This window comes from Lolium perenne, chromosome 4 (genome assembly GCF_019359855.2).
Source record: "Lolium perenne isolate Kyuss_39 chromosome 4, Kyuss_2.0, whole genome shotgun sequence".
Lineage (NCBI taxonomy): Eukaryota > Viridiplantae > Streptophyta > Magnoliopsida > Poales > Poaceae > Lolium > Lolium perenne.
This window is the reverse complement of record NC_067247.2, coordinates 302,457,679-302,473,320: the sequence shown is the minus strand read 5'-3', so window position 1 is coordinate 302,473,320 and position 15,642 is coordinate 302,457,679. Positions and strand designations below refer to the sequence as shown.

The following is a 15,642-nucleotide window of genomic DNA, read 5'->3' as shown; positions in this document are numbered from 1 at the left end:
ATAGCATCGGTTCCTGATGGTCCTGAAGCGCTGGATGTATTCTGACACTGTTTCTCCGCGCTTCTGTCGTACTTGTGCTAGATCGGCTATGCCAGCCTCGGAAGCCTCTGAGAGATACTGCATGTGGAACTGCTCTTCCATCTGCTTCCAAGTCCGGATTGAATCTGGTGGCAGCGAGGTGTACCACCCGAAAGCCGATCCTGTGAGGGACTGTGCAAAGAACCTCACGCGTAGTGCGTCTGATGCTGAGATCGTGCCCAACTGCGCCAACTATCGGCTCACATGCTCGATTGAACTGGAGCCATCTAACCCACTAAACTTGGAGAATTCAGGGAGCCGATATTTGGGTGGTAGTGGGATCAAATCGTACTCGTTGGGGTACGGCTTGGAATAGCCGATTGCCCTCCTTTTCGGCACCATGCTGAACTGGTCTCTCAAGATTGTACTGATCTGAAGATTCGCTGGAGTGGCATACTTAGCTAGCCACGCTTGCTTCTCAAGATCTGAGCTAGCTGCAGGAGTTGAGCTCTGAAGGTTTGTTGGAGTGGCATACTTAGCTAGCCACGCCTGCTTCTCAAGATCTGATCCAGAAGCCCCTCCTGCTATTCCAGAAGTCCCTTCTATTGCGGTCTGGTTCGTGAGTGCCCAGTTACTGCAGTCTGGCACATATGTGCATGTGTATCCGTGCGGGATCTCCTTAGGCGCCTCATACAAGAACTGGTAATCACTAGGATCACCACCGATCTTGTAGACGATGAATGCCGGTGAGCTCGGCACTTCTGGTGCTGCCAGCGCGAACGACAGCGGTGGTCGGGTCTGGAGTGGTATCTCTCCTTGGTTAGTCCCTAGAGCAGGTCCTGATGGAGAGTACTGGTGTCTCATGATTTCCTGGATCACCCGAAGCGCGACACGCTCCAAAGCGTTCACCAGGCTCTCAGAATGGCGGTGTAGCGAATGAGCTACCATGTGATTAACCTCCTGACGCAGAGACCTGGTGCGTTCTTCTGAAGGGGTAGACAGGTCCACTCCATCGAGCGCGCCTTCAGGTGAGAACCCTTTCCACCTAATGCCGTGTGAGCGGGTCCTCTGGAAAGAGCCGATGAGGTCGGCTTCGAAGATAGCTTTGACATCGTCATACTTCTTCTTGAGCTCCTCCGTCAGATCCTCGTACGTGACTGGATCTTCCGCCATCCCAGATGCGGATGGCGATGCGGTTGATGTCGAAGACTGTCCCACCGGGCGTGCCAGAATGTGTTGGCGTCCGAAACCCACCGGCGAGTAGCGACGGGCAACACGTAGAGCCGGGAGGCTCCCAGAACTGCGGCTGGCCCTGGTCCCTCGAGCGACGGCCCGCAAAGCTCCGGCACGCACGTCCCGATGCTGGTGCAAGGGCGTGCCACCTGACCTATACCTGGTCAGGAAGGTGATGGATTTGCTTCGCTTAGTTTCCTGCATGGCATACACGTAAACATTAAATACGAGCCTCGATCGGCTCTCAGGTTGTCCTGTGAATCGGCTCAAGGAGCCGATCCACCCATGATTCGTATGAGGTCTACGATCACCTGGTGGTCCTGCTTGATCAATATAAAGCTAAAACGACCTACGACGATTTAGGGTTTTCACCGCATAATCGGAACATCCTACACGTGATTGAGCCTGGCAGCCACGCAAGATGATAATAAACCAGTCCTAGATAAGGCCTAAAAACCAACATGGAGTTGATTCCCGGAACATCTTATCTAGGGCTAGCAAACTACACCCTACGTGCTACTGGATCCTTCAACCCGTTTGCAAGGCCTAACTATGCAGATATTAAACTAATCCTTGAAGAACAAGGAGCAATCATAACAGATCGGATCTACTAAACAATGGTCAAGCAAGGTGCTACCCTTGCACCTCAGATCGACGCAAGGGTGGCTAGATGTCTAGGGATAGCATGGGTAAAAGCATGTATAAAGGTAAAACAATGCTAACCCTAACATATCTACGATAACTACGTTGCTCGCCGTCAACAAGGCTTCAGTACGAGCAACGCATGAACAACAAATAAACGTATGCTGCCTAGATCGCAAGATGCGATCTAGGCAGCATGATGCTTACCCGGAAGAAACCCTCGAAACAAGGGGTTGGCGATGCGCCTAGATTGGTTTGTTGTGAACGTGATTGTTGTCTTTCTCAATAACCCTAGATACATATTTATAGTCCGTAGACTTTCTATCGTGGGAATAATCCCAACCGTGTACGAGCCAAATTCTACTAACCGACACGTATCCTACTATATTTACAAATACACGGGCAAACTAGCCCAAACTTCGTGTACAAGTCCGATTCATGTATATCTCCCGTGTATATTCTTCAAGCCCATCTTTAATCACGGCCCACCTCTGATCCGGTCAAATTCTGGTGATAACATCTTTCGTGTGCGAATAAAAGGCTCTCACCGCCCACGTACGCATTTCAATCGCCATTGCATTTTTCTTCATTATTTTCTATACGAAACTTTTCGCCTAGCCATGGCCGACTGGAATGGTCCATCCTAGTTCTTGGACTCCACCGACGATGATGACACCTAGACCAACGAGTACGGTTGGTATCTGAACTTGAGCATGCATGATACGGGAAAGCGGATGAAGCCTGGTGACCGGGTGTATACGTGAGCACGCGGTGAGAGACTGACACGTGTCCAACGGTGTTAGTGTTACCGTGAGATGATTTTTCTGATTCCACCACGGCGAGTAACAGTGCGATTCCCCTGGTCATCTCCGATTCCCAAATCAAGGACGTATGGTCGCCGAGTAACTAACACCGACGAACACTGCTCATCTCCGATTCCCAAATCAGTTCATCTCCGATTCCCAAATCAAGTACGTACGGTCGCCGCGGAAAGAAAAAGCAATGTTGCCCCTGACCGTGGCTCCCGCGCCAGTGCCGGAGGAAGCCGCGGACAGGCAACCCCTACCAACCACGGCGCGCGCGCGGAGGGCTCAAGGCGGGGCCGTGCCGGCCGGCGCGAGGTGGCGGCGCGAAGTTGGGCCACGAGGAGGGGGCTCTCTTGCCGGAGGAAGGCATCGAGGCGGAGGCTACATCGCCAGAGTTGCTGCCGTTGCCCCTCTATCCATCCGCTCGAGCAGGCGGCGCGCGACGTGCAGGGCCATGACCGGACAGAAGTGCGGCGGCCGAGCTTGGGAAGGGCGGCGTCGTGCGGCTGCCGGCGGCGGAGGAAATTGGGAGGCTCGAGGCGGCATAGGGTCAGCGCTCGCAGGCGCGTGTGCGGCAGGGGCTGCGCGACGTGCACGCCCGCCGCACGAGCTTGGGAAGGGCGGCGTCCATGGCTTCGACACGGACGCGTCGACCATCCTCTCGATGGTGAGCCTCCATTCCCCTCCATCGTCCTAGGATGCCAAGCTCCCACACACAGCAGCCCCCGTCGGTGGTGGTCAGGGCGGGGAGGCAGGGTGAGCTCCGCCGCCGTGCCCCGCTCCCCCCACATGCCACTTCGATCCCCTCCCCTCTACCATCAATCTGTAGTCGTTCGGCGACATTTGTCTGGCTTGATTGATTGATTTCGATTCGATTTTTTAGTAGGAGGAGGAGCCGGATTTTCCCCAAATCAAGGACGACTGGTCGCCCATCTCAGATTCCCCCGCGGCGAGTAACATTGCTCGTGGTCTGGGGCAAGGTGGCGGACATCGGCAGTAGCTACCCAGGGAGAAGCTCGCGCATGGCGGCCGCCGCCCGCTGGCCCCGGCTGCGCATCCGGCGGTTCCAACCCAGCTGCTGGAGCCTTGCGTGGTTCACATGGCTGACGGGAGGAGACAGGGTGCGCTCGATTTGTCATATGGGCACAGCTGCGCTTTAAAGCGATTCACGCCGTATCATCACCGTGAGCCACAAACTGAATCCCAGTGTTGATCCAACGGTGGCTAGGGCGTGCTCACGTATACACCCGGTCACCAAATCCACTCTCGACGGGAAAGAGGATTCACATCCTTAACTATGATGTGGGTGACCAAGATGTCAAGAGGAGAGACACTACATTGAGGCCATGTCAACCAAGGCAATATGATTTTCCATAAGAGATGTTGGAGGTAACCGCCACTTTACATCTCATTGGTTTGACAAATACGAATGACGAGTACAGTGTTCATCTAGATGCAGCGTTTTTTCTCTTTTTGCTACTTGTTCAAGGATGAAACTAAACATAAGGGTGGTGCTGGAACTAAAAAATGTGTAGTTATGTTCTTGTTTTTTTTTTGAAAGAAAGGCAAAAGATTTGCCTTAATTCATTAAATAAGGAGAAGTCATAGAACCAAGTTTTAGAGTTACAACCACACCGAGGAAAAAAAGGTCTATTCTCCCGCAATCTAAAGACCCAAATGTTTCGCACCGGCTAAAACCCAAGTTCTAGCTTCCGTCTTAATTCTATCGAAGATGATGGTTGGTATAGTGCTCTTGTTTTTGAAGGTTCTCGCATTTCTCTCATTCCAAATCTCCCAAGCGACAAGCATGAGGAGTGAGGCCATAGCCTTTCTTCTACCGCCATGAGCAAGAACGATGGAAGTCCACCAATGTTCCACGCTATCAAACTCATTCCATGATGCGGGGTCAAAGTCGTGGATGCGAAGCCAATCCCTAATCATGGTCCAAAGGCGAACGGAGAGGCGGCATTTGAAAATAAGATGGGCCGCCGACTCGTCATGGCAACGACAAAGGGGGCAAATCCTCCCATTAGGCCACCCGCGTCTCGCAAGGCGGTCCGCCGTCCAAACCCGATTTTGAATAATAAGCCAAGAGAAGAGCTTGCATTTTGGGGGCGCCCAAGCCTTCCAAACGGCCGCCTCCATGGATAAGCGGATGGTGCCGGCGAATTGCGCCTTGTAGGCCGACGAGCAAGAGTATGCCCCGTTCGCGGTGAGCTTCCAAACGATAGAGTCCGGCACGTCGTCTTGTAGAGTGATTTGCGAAGTATGTTGCCAAAGCAAGGTAAATTCATGTAGGTTTTGGACCGAAAGGCCCGCGGAAATGTCGAGATGTAGGATCCACGCTTCATTGTTGATTGACTTCCGGACGTTCCAAGTTTTCCTCTTAGAGATAGCATAGATGGAAGGTGCAATGCACTTGGGGCAAAGGCCATAGGCCCACGGGTCATTCCAGAAGCTAGCCTTATTACCATCGCCAATGGTGACTTTGGTCAAGGAGGCGAAGAGCTCCAAGTCCTCCTTGTTGCAAGGGTCCTCCATACCAACCCAAGGCTTTTCCGGTGAAGTCCAAGCAAGCCATGGCCAACGGAGGCGAAGGGCTCTCGCAAATTTATCCATGTTAAGGATACCCAAACCGCCGAGGTAGGTAGGGCGACAAACGGCGGTCCAATTGACTTTACACTTCCCGCCGGTGGCACTCTCATTGCCCGCCAAAAAGAAGCTTCGGATTAACTTAATGATGGCTTGAAGGGGCTCGGCGGGGACCTCAAGGGCTGTGAGGGGGTAGATGGCTTGAGAGGAGAGGACCGATTTGACAAGTGCCATCCTCCCGGCGTTGTTGAAATATCTTCCATAGAGAGGCGCGTGGCGCGCCGCCGCTTTGTCTTCGATGTATTGGAAATGAGATCTTTTGAGGCGCTTGACCGCAAGAGGGATCCCAAGATATTTCATTGGGAAGGTCGTGGTAGTAGCCGGAAGGTGTTGTAGAACATGTATAAGGTCCACCTCGTTGCACCAGATAGGTGCCACAAGGCTCTTCTCGAAGTTAGTAAAGAGGCCGGTGACATTGCCAAAGTTGTTCAAGATACGCGCAAGGTTGGAAACCTCCGCATGGTTGGGGGCCATAAAGATGGCCGCATCATCGGCGTATAAGGACGTGCGGAATCTTGCTCCTCTTTCGGGTAGGCGACTAAGAAGGCCATGGTGGGTAGCCACATGAAGGATGCGTTGTAGAGGGTCAATCGCGATATCAAAAAGCAGCGGGGATAGCGGGTCCCCTTGCCGAAGTCCGCGCCCATGCTTAATAGGATCCCCCGGAATGCCATTGAGGAGAACTCTCGATGTATTGGTGCCAAGAAGGGCCGTGAGCTAATCACGGAAGCGGGGTGGGAACCCAAGGCGTTGAAGAAGATCAAGAATGTAGTCCCAACGAACATGATCGAAAGCCTTTTTGATGTCAAGCTTGAAGAGAAGAGTGGGCTTCTTTCTTCGGTGAAGCCATCTCGCATAGTTGCGGACAAAGTCGTGTATGCTCCTCGACTTAATGAATGCACTTTGGGAGTGGGAGACAATGTCGTTCATGTGAGGGGCCAAGCGTCGGGAGAGGACTTTGGCCACAATCTTAGCGAACCCATGGATGAGGCTAATGGGTCTAAAGTCGGTGATGTCCTCCGCCCCATCTTTCTTTGGAAGAAGGACGATGTTGGCGGTGTTAAGCCAATGAAGATTCTTGGTATGGAGGTTGGAGAAACGTTGCACAACCGCCATGATGTTGTGTTTAGTAATTTCCCAACAAGCCTTGAAGAATTTGCCATTGAACCCATCCGGTCCGGGAGCCTTATCGGAAGGCATCTCCCAAATTGCATCCTTCACCTCAACCTCCGTAAAAGGAACATCCAAACCGTCCAAGATAGGCGTTGGGAGGTCAATGGCCTCCCAATTGAAGGAAAAGTTACGAGGAGTTGGCCGACCATACGCAGAGGAGAAGTGAGTTTGGGCAATTGATTGCTTTTCATCATGGGACGTGGCACATCCATTGTTACGTCTTAGCTTGGCAATGAAGTTCTTCCTTCTTGTGAACCTACGCACATTATATTGTTGTGCTGATGTTTTTACTCCAAATACCTAATATAAAAATTCTGGCTCCTGCACCGGCTGAATGGCTGATGATGGTGCCATGGTGGACACTATGTCGGTGGATGACAATGACGTTGGTATTCTGAAAGGTTTTGTAGTTTGTACCGCTGCCCATTGGTGATCTGACTTTTTTGTGTTTTAGATCCCGTCCTTCATTTTCTTGAGTTAGGTACTAAATAGACTCGTTTATGGCCGGGCCCGGGGTGAGCGTGGAGTACTCTGCTAGTTACAATAGCGAGATTCGGATTCCCATCACTTCCCCTCTAGACGTCTGAAGCCACAGGAAATCAAAGTTGGGTGGGTTCCCTACGTACCACTCATTTGTAAGCCACATTCTAATGGAACAAGTCAACGAGTCATATAACGTGCCGCGAACCAGCTAGCAAGCAATATCAGCAAGTGCCCACCATATGCAGAAATGCCCATCGCTCTCCGACGACTATGAATGGACCATTGCTGATTCAGCAATAGCTCGGTCCACGGCCTCATACTAGTGTCGACGTCTGACGTTGCACGCGATACAATCGAGCAGTCAAGAAAGGCAGCAACGACTACTCGTTATAAGCTCCAACCAATCGCCACACACATGACAGTATGACACAATCAACAATATCTCTCTGTACTAGCTAGTGTAACACAACACTAAAGCTTAGCACACCATGGCATTTCGCAGAGCGTGCAGCGGCTGGCTGCTCCTCGCCGCCATGGCTTTGCTCCCTCTGGCTATGGGCATGACCATGGACCCCATTGGCAGTTACTGCGCCGGAACCAGCTACAAGGGCAGCGGCAAGGCCAGCATCAACTCCGTCCTGACGGACCTCGTCGTCAAGGGCTCCACGGGAGGCTTCGCCACGTCCTCCGCCGGCAAGGATAAGAACCTCGTCTACGGCCTCGCGCAGTGCCGCGGCGACGTATCTGCCAGCGACTGCTCCGCCTGCCTCGCCGACGCCGCCAACAAGCTCCCCGCCACCTGCAGCTACCAATCCGACGCCAGAATATGGTATTGCGTCTTGTAGATTTTACACATATAGTATTCAGTTATTTCAGTGACTTCTTTGAGTCGACAGTCAACAGAGATTAGCTTGACTATATATAATGCGTGGTGCGTGCAGGTACGACTACTGCTTCGTGCGCTACAGCAACACGGACTTCGCGGGGCAGACGGACACGGGCGCCGGCGTCATCCTGGTGAACGTGCAGGCGGAGGACACTGACCCCAAGGAGTTCGGGAAGGCGGTGGGGATGGTGATGGGCAAGACGGCGGCGCAGGCGTCGGCGGCGGGCAGCGCGGGGCTCGGCAGGGCCAAGGACCAGTACACGCCGTTCGTCACCATCTACGGCCTGGCGCAGTGCACGCGGGACCTAGCGCAGCTGGCGTGCGCCCAGTGCGTCTCGACGGCGCTGTCCAAGTTCGGCGACTTCTGCGGCGCGCAGCAGGGCTGCCAGATCAACTACAGCACCTGCAGGGTGCGCTACGAGATCTACCCGTTCTACTTCCCGCTCGACGGCACCGGCGGTCAGGCCACCACCGACATGACCAAGTACACCAAGATCGTCGTGCACCCTTAACAACGTACAGAACTCCCAGCACTTTCTGTTGTGCATCATGCGAGAGAAGTATACTATCCGTGGTATTTGAGCTGCATGCACTTAGTACGTGCGCCGGTACGTAAGGTTGTAGCCAGCGCGTGCTTCAATTGGGAACTAGTCTATATATGGAATTATATAGACACATTTTAGTTATAGACATCCGTATCTACAGAAAGTTGAGCAACTTATTTTGAGATGGAGGGAGTATTTTTAATAGACATAACTTCAAAGTACTGAAAATAGTACACCTAACCCTCTGGGCTCAAACCATATGCAGAAGCAACATGTTTTTTCAGCAATATCTAGAGAGTTATACTAATATTCAGAGACAATTTTCCCAAGACCTCACCATCATTGGCTGCAGAGTCAAAGAAAACCTCCAATCACCACTCAAGGACTTGATCGCCCATATATTTCTGTAGCAACTCTCCCTTTTCTATCTTGTAAGGCCAGCGGCGCGCTGAGCGACCGTTTGCGTCCGTCGTGACCGGAAATGCGTCTGGGGCCTGTTCCAGCGGGGCGACGCAAAGTGACCGGGCCGTCCGCGGAGACGCAAACCTGGCCCAAATATGCGTCAGGTTTGCGTCTCCGCGGACGCTCGTCGGTCGCGGAAAATGTCCGCGTTGGGTACATCCGGGCCCGGTCGGCAGTGAGTAGATAAGCAACATATTTTTTCATTACTATTGATTGGCCAAAAGGACCATCTTTACAGAGATGGTTAGTCGAGTTAACCTAAAACTACAACGGTCGTACCTACTCGCCGTCGCGCGGCCTACACCGGCCTCGGTTACTCGCAGTCGCGCGCCCTACTACTTGCCGCCGGATGGGCCGGCGCCGTCGTCGAAGCGGGAGCGCTTCTTGCACTCCGCGCGCCGCGCACGCCGGCGAACGGACATCTCGTCCTGCCGCCTGTGGCGTTCGAGGGCCTCGGCCAGGGAGCTGTCCCACAGGGCCGTCACCGTCGCAATGGCCACCTTGGTAGCCGCCGTCGCCCGGGCCTCCTCCTCCTCTCGCCGCCCGCTGGACCGCCGCCGCCCGGGCCTCCTCCTCCGCCGCTCGGACTGCCGCCGCCGCGTCCTCCTCCGCATGGACCGCCGCCTGGATCGCCGCCACGCCGTCGACGAAGCGGGCCATGTCCCTAGCCGCCGCCGCCACAACTTCGTCCCTGGCGGCGATGGCGACCTCCAGCTCCCGGTTCTCCTGCTCGACCCACGCGGGAGAAGGGCCCCTACGCTGGAGCGAGTCTAGGTCGGAGCACATTAACCCCCTAGCCATGGTCGTCGCATAGCTGGCGGCTTCCTCCTCCGCCACCCAAGCCTGGCGGCGCTGGGCGTCCCCTGCCAGGGACTCGAAGGACGCGAGCGCGAACACGCCGGTCACCGGCGCACTCGAAGCGCCCGGGCACGGGGGGTCGTCGTCCGCGATGTCGTGGATGACGGCGTCGGCCGGAGGGCCGCGATGGCCGCCCGCGCCTCCGCGAGCTCGGCCACGGCGTCGGCGAGCTCGGCCATGGCGTTGGCGATCTCCGCCCTGGTCGCCGCGAGGCGCCCTTCCGCGCGCTCTGCCGCCTCCGCCTCCGCGACCTCCAGGTCCAGCTGCTGGGCCTCAACGCCGGCGGCGGCTACCTCGTCCTCCTCCTCCGGGTGGAGCTGGCGGCACATGTGAACAACGTGCTCCCAACTCATGTGGTCCGCCATGGATGGATGGTAGGGTTAGCTTGAGGTGTGCCCATCGCACCCAGTGGTGTCCACCATATATAGCCACGGCGGGGCGGGAAACGGCGTTGGCGCGCAGGGCGTTTCCCGCGCGCGCGAAACACCGGCGAAACTTGCCAATGTATTGGGCGCGCGCGGGAACGATCGTCGTCGCGCGGGAACAGTTAGTCGCGCGGGAACAGTTAATCGCCGGCGGCAGTCCTCGACGGGACGTAAAACGTCATTAGAGACCACGACGCTGTCCCCGAATAAAATATGCGTCCACACCGCTGGAGCTACCCCCGACGCAAACGGTCACCCTGGGCCACAACGCGTCCGCGGGCCGACGCAAACGGACATTTCGGACGTCCGAAATCCGTCGGCCCGCTGGAGATGCCCTAAATAAATGTTGACACAAAGTTGTTTTCCTATCTATTGGGTTTCACGTTGGTGGACCTTGTACATAGGCCTCTTTATTTAATGATCTTTTGATAATAAAGTACACAGTAGGAAACTCTCCTGCTGTAAATTCTCAAAAAAAATTCTTTTGAGTTAATATTCTTTCGCGGGGCTCTTTCACTGCTTACAAACCATGCCTACAAAATAAACCAATGAAACTACTGTCAAGTCTATCATAGGGAACACCAGAAGACTCTAGAAGCTACAAAGAAGAAGCTACAAAATAAACCAATGCATAATCTAGAATAACATAGAGCTTTTAAATCCCAGAAAAGCAGGCTTAACTGAATATCGCAAAAGTATCCATGTTATCATCCTAATGGCTATGGCATGCATGCCTCAGACCAGCAATGTCAGTTGCGCCCTTTTCACATAGACATTACTGTCAACAGTGCATGAATCACACGGCGAACCAGAAAACAACCCGTTGAGCAGTGGAAAAACCAATAGCAAAATGCAAGGACTTGAAGCCTGTAAAGCTCATCAGATATTTAAATTCCTTGAACAACATTGAACTTAGTAGTTTAGTACAAATACATAGCAATAGATAGATGACTTAAACATGGACAGATACTAAGCACAAGAAAAATATAATTTGTAAAAGCGCTAAGCAATGTTGCATATGGTCAAAACACATGTCAAGAAACATCTGAGATTAATTTCACATAAGTTAACTCCCGCAACAGGAAATGCAGTCATTGTGGCCTCAAATATTAACATAAGCTAGTATATAGCAGTAGGTCTAGCCATGTAGATAAACAAAAATGTCCAATCTTTGCATTTTCTACACAAAACTTAATCGTCAAGAGAATCATCAAAATTAAAATGGTATCTTAACTCATCGTGAGGGATGATGATGGAATCATTTCAGACAAAATGAACTATTTGACCATGCTGAAACATATAGGCGGTACAAAAAGTTCTAAGCTATTGTTGTCAGCACTAACCATCCATCTCAACATTCGAACAAAGCTTCAAAAAAGTAATCAAGTGCTTACATCATCAATAAACCTTCTATTCTACTCCCTCCGTCCTATAATAACATCTTATAATATGAAACGGAGGGAGCATCATTTTAGCAGGACCTCTGTTTTGTCTGCCGTTTATACTTCTAGGAGACAACAATGCAAGCACTATACTGGAGCAAAAATCTAACTTAGAACACCAATGGTGTGGCAACTCACTAAGACCCAACAGATCAATGATCTAGAACACAAATTTTCTAGAATAAACCAACAATATGACCGCGAAATAACCAAAGAGCGGTCACGTAAGAAAAAAAAATGATCCAATGACATAGTTGTTTTTATTTCACACAAAAATGAAAACTGAAGCCACACAGTTCAATGATTTATTCATTGGACCTATGGATGAGTGAATATGCATCTTACCTTTTCAACAAAGTGGAGCTAGAAACTCATCTTGTAAGAGTATTAACCTAGTAGGAGACGTAGGCAACGACAACACAGAAGATGATGTTGTAGACATGAGGGCAAGAACCTAGCCAAGATTTGGAGGGCGAACAAATGAAAAGCAACATAGAGGGACTGGAAAATACGAAACAAGGAATGAGAACATCATATGATTCGTGTGCATGATACCTCAAGCGGCCTGGAATCATTCCATCACCAACAACCACAACGCCACCAGACCTACAACTGGGTAAGAAAACAAATAACACATGAAAGGAGGAAATGAACCCCCAAATGACAGAAAACATAACATACACCACACAATCTGCTGCTGACCAAAGTTGGTTAAGGAGTGTAGTGTATCCAGTATTGCTTTATGACGAAACTTAGTTTTCTTGTGCTTACAAATTAAAAGTAAATATTCACAAAAACAGAATGGCAAAACAAAAACATATGTACTTAATGACAATTATTTTCACTTAAATTTGCCTAACATTCTACACCAGTTCAAGCGAGAGCAATTACAGATGCTTGAAGCTGCCGCATTTCCATACACACGAACAACATATTCCAGTACAACATTTTTTTTTGAAAAGGGATAAACCCGGCTTCTGCATCGTGATGATGCACACAGCCTTTTATTAAAACCCAGCATATTCCATACAACATATCATCCCAAATTGTGGGGGATTAAGCAGTACCAAATGGAAGCGCATTTCCATACACACGAATACCATATTCCAATACAACACATCATCCCAACATTGTGGGGGCTCAAGCAGAACCAAGTGGAATTTGCTCAAATCAATCTCCATTCTACCGTAATGCGTGTTCTGATCAAACCAGCAAAAAAAGAGCAAGAAATTTCAATACTGCAAGATCACAAGATTCTCAAGCATTCCCTCCCCTCTAGCCCAATGAATATTCAATCCCCTAAAAAATGATAAGCACCCGATTTGCAAGCTAGTAAGTTTCTGATGGCCTGCAAGAACACTGGTTCGTCAGACGTTATTCGAGCACAGTGGTAAAAAAAACGTGACAATTGCTCTTCCCTCCTTCCTCTAGCACACTGGTAGTTTATAATTTTTTTGTTTATTTTCCATGATAAAATGACGCTGGTTCACGCAATCTAAGATTTTCGCGAACTGCTATCTTTGGGACGTGATGCAAGAAAGAAAACGCATCTAAGAAATAGATAGAACCCAAGTGTTACTACACGTTTCTAAAATGTTTTGTCTTCAGTATGAATCAGTCATATATTCATTTGCACAACTGGAGAAAATTGATGTATTTAGTCCAAGACTACATAATAGATAACCTTTTTTTGCGAGCAAGCGAAAGATAAATTCTTCGAAGGCACTAAGGCACGTAAAGGAAATGAATCGCGAGACAAACGCCAGCTAAAATGAATTCATAGTAACATTAACAGAAAAGCAAAAGAAATATACTACTTGTTCTACCCAAATAAGAATGTTTGAAAACTAAAGATTTGTACAATGTTAGCACCACAAGCAATTCACTTGAGAACCTGCTGAAAGGAAAAAGGGGCAGGGTTGAATATATTCATGTATACCTATGATGTTGGAGCCATTTCCATCTACATATTATCCTCCAATCGTATCTATTTACAACGATCCTATGGAAATGGGAGGCGCAATCTGTTCTAGACCTGAATTGTAGCAAAGGATACCAAAGTTACATGATAAATTTGTTGGCTAAAATAGTGAGACTGCAAGACGGGAGATAAAATGTCAAATAAGAATCAGCTTTTTATAAACAAGGATTACTCACAGTAAAGTAAACATGATTGTTCTTCCATGCACTCATACAAAAATCAGAGCACATAAAAAAATCAGGCAGATTATAAATTTGCTAACTCAAAACTATATATCTGGACATGGAAAATGCAAAAATCACAAGTGAAACCAGTTCCCAGAGGTAGCACACCCACAAGCAGCAAAGAAGAATGTTGGAGGTGTACCGGCAGATTGGATAATGAGGAAGGTGATGGAGGGAGTACGAAATACGCATGCGAAAGGATCCCAGTACACATGGCTATCAACATGCCCATTGGCTTGTATTTGGGTATTGCTCGCTGATTTATTATACGCAATCTCTCTTCAGGCATTCCAACAAACACTTGAAGTGCACATCTGAACCTGCAACGGTGATGGCAAAATAATCCAACTAAGCGAACAAGCACTCATGTAGCTAATCAATAAGAATCACGATTGTATGAGATAGCTTCGCCATACTCCTAAGAGGTCGCCACCAGTAGGGGGAGGGCGAGACAAAGCTAACCATGATTCGGAGGAGCTAGCTCTGCCGACGGACGTGACACACGCCAAAGAGGCTGCTGCGCTGCAACCAGAGGTGGGAGGGTGAGGCCAATCACCACCTGACCCACTGCCGTAAACGACGTCCGCGTGGTGGAGCCCCTTGTCGATGCGGCAGCCGCAGTAGGAACAGAACAACTTCGGGGTGAATGGCAGCACGACCAGCGGCCGCTGGTCGTTGCCTCGACGATGGAGCACTGGGGTAGTGCCTCGCTGCGCTGCCTCCCTGTGTGCCGCTCCTTGCCGCCGTCGGCGCCAAAGTCCGAGGTGGTGGAGCTCGATTTGGCACCTCCCGCGTTGAATGGGGGCGGGCTTGGAAGAGGCAGACTGAACCCGGCGCCCGGCGGCAACAAAGGCGGAGGCGGTGGAGCTCGATTTGGCACCTCTCGCGATGAATGGGGAGCGAGCTTGGAAGAGGCAGACTGAACCCGGCGGACGGCCGTATTTTTGCTGGTCGTTCCTCTCCGCAGAGGACCCAATGTTGACCTCCAAAATAACCGACTAAGGGCATCTCCAGCGGCGTGACGTATTTTAATGTCCGTGAACGTCCGTGGGCTGCGGATGCAAAAATGACCGTTTTTGTTCGCGCGTCCATTTGCGTTTGGGTCTGCTCCAGCGGGGCGACGCATTTTCTTTTTCCTTTTTTGACGTAGTGTTCATTTAAACATAGTTTCAAATATAACATTTTGAAACATGATTTTACACAAACTAACACATAGTTTGGAACATGGTTTACACAAACTAACACATAGTTTGAACCATGGTGGACACAAATAAAACATTGCAAAATGAGGAAACCAGTTGTGTTGATTTCCGTATGTTCGCTGCCAAGAAAGAACATTCGAGGGCACACCCAATCACCCAAACTGGAAAATCCAGCGGGAGGAGATGGTGCCCTTGTTGGTTCTACCGATGAGGCGAACATCCAGAAACCTCGACTACTGGCTTCGTGCGCCCGTAGCCGCATTCGCTCGCAAAGAAAGAACACTCGACGTTCTAACTATCGGTGTCGAGCCGGAGTCGTCGGTGTGGTAGTGCTCGCGGCAGCCGTGTCATCGAACACCTTGACGATCATCTCGCCGTCTCCCTCGTAGAGGAAGGTGAGCCGGCAGCCGGCTCGAGGTCGAGGTCACGGCGAACTTGTCCCGCCCCGTGCGCAGTACATCTTGCCTCGCCCGTCGAACAGACCTCCACGGTCCAGCGGCAGGTTGCACCGGCCTCCCGTAGCCGCAAGTGCGCGCGGCTCGACGCCGTCGACGAACTCGGCGAACTTGTCCCGTAGAGCCGCTTGATGGTGAGTGGGTCGTCGTCGATG

General features: G+C 50.9%; 1 protein-coding gene and 1 long non-coding RNA gene across 2 annotated transcripts; one reads left to right on the top strand and one right to left on the bottom strand.

The window, feature by feature from the left end:
- The first annotated feature begins 7,423 nt into the window (after positions 1-7,423).
- Positions 7,424-8,747, top strand: LOC127295963 (cysteine-rich repeat secretory protein 55). Its single transcript, XM_051325992.2, has 2 exons — positions 7,424-7,836; positions 7,949-8,747. Exons 1-2 carry the CDS (start codon positions 7,496-7,498, stop codon positions 8,403-8,405), a joined length of 798 nt encoding a protein of 265 aa, XP_051181952.1. The 5' UTR covers positions 7,424-7,495; the 3' UTR covers positions 8,406-8,747.
- A 1,847-nt stretch (positions 8,748-10,594) lies between these two features.
- LOC127295962 (uncharacterized) lies at positions 10,595-14,782 on the bottom strand. The gene is made up of 3 exons (XR_007848189.2): positions 14,293-14,782; positions 12,181-14,150; positions 10,595-12,079 (listed from the first exon to the last, which is right to left on the bottom strand). It is a non-coding gene; the product is annotated as an uncharacterized lncRNA (long non-coding RNA).
- Positions 14,783-15,642: the final 860 nt, after the last annotated feature.

Excerpts from the sequence above, each read along its gene's own strand:
- LOC127295963 (XM_051325992.2), top strand. The coding sequence starts at position 7,496 with ATGGCATTTCGCAGAGCGTGCAGCGGCTGGCTGCTCCTCGCCGCCATG. Across the intron at positions 7,837-7,948 it reads CAATCCGACGCCAGAATATG|GTACGACTACTGCTTCGTGC; the intron begins GTATTGCGTCTT and ends TGGTGCGTGCAG.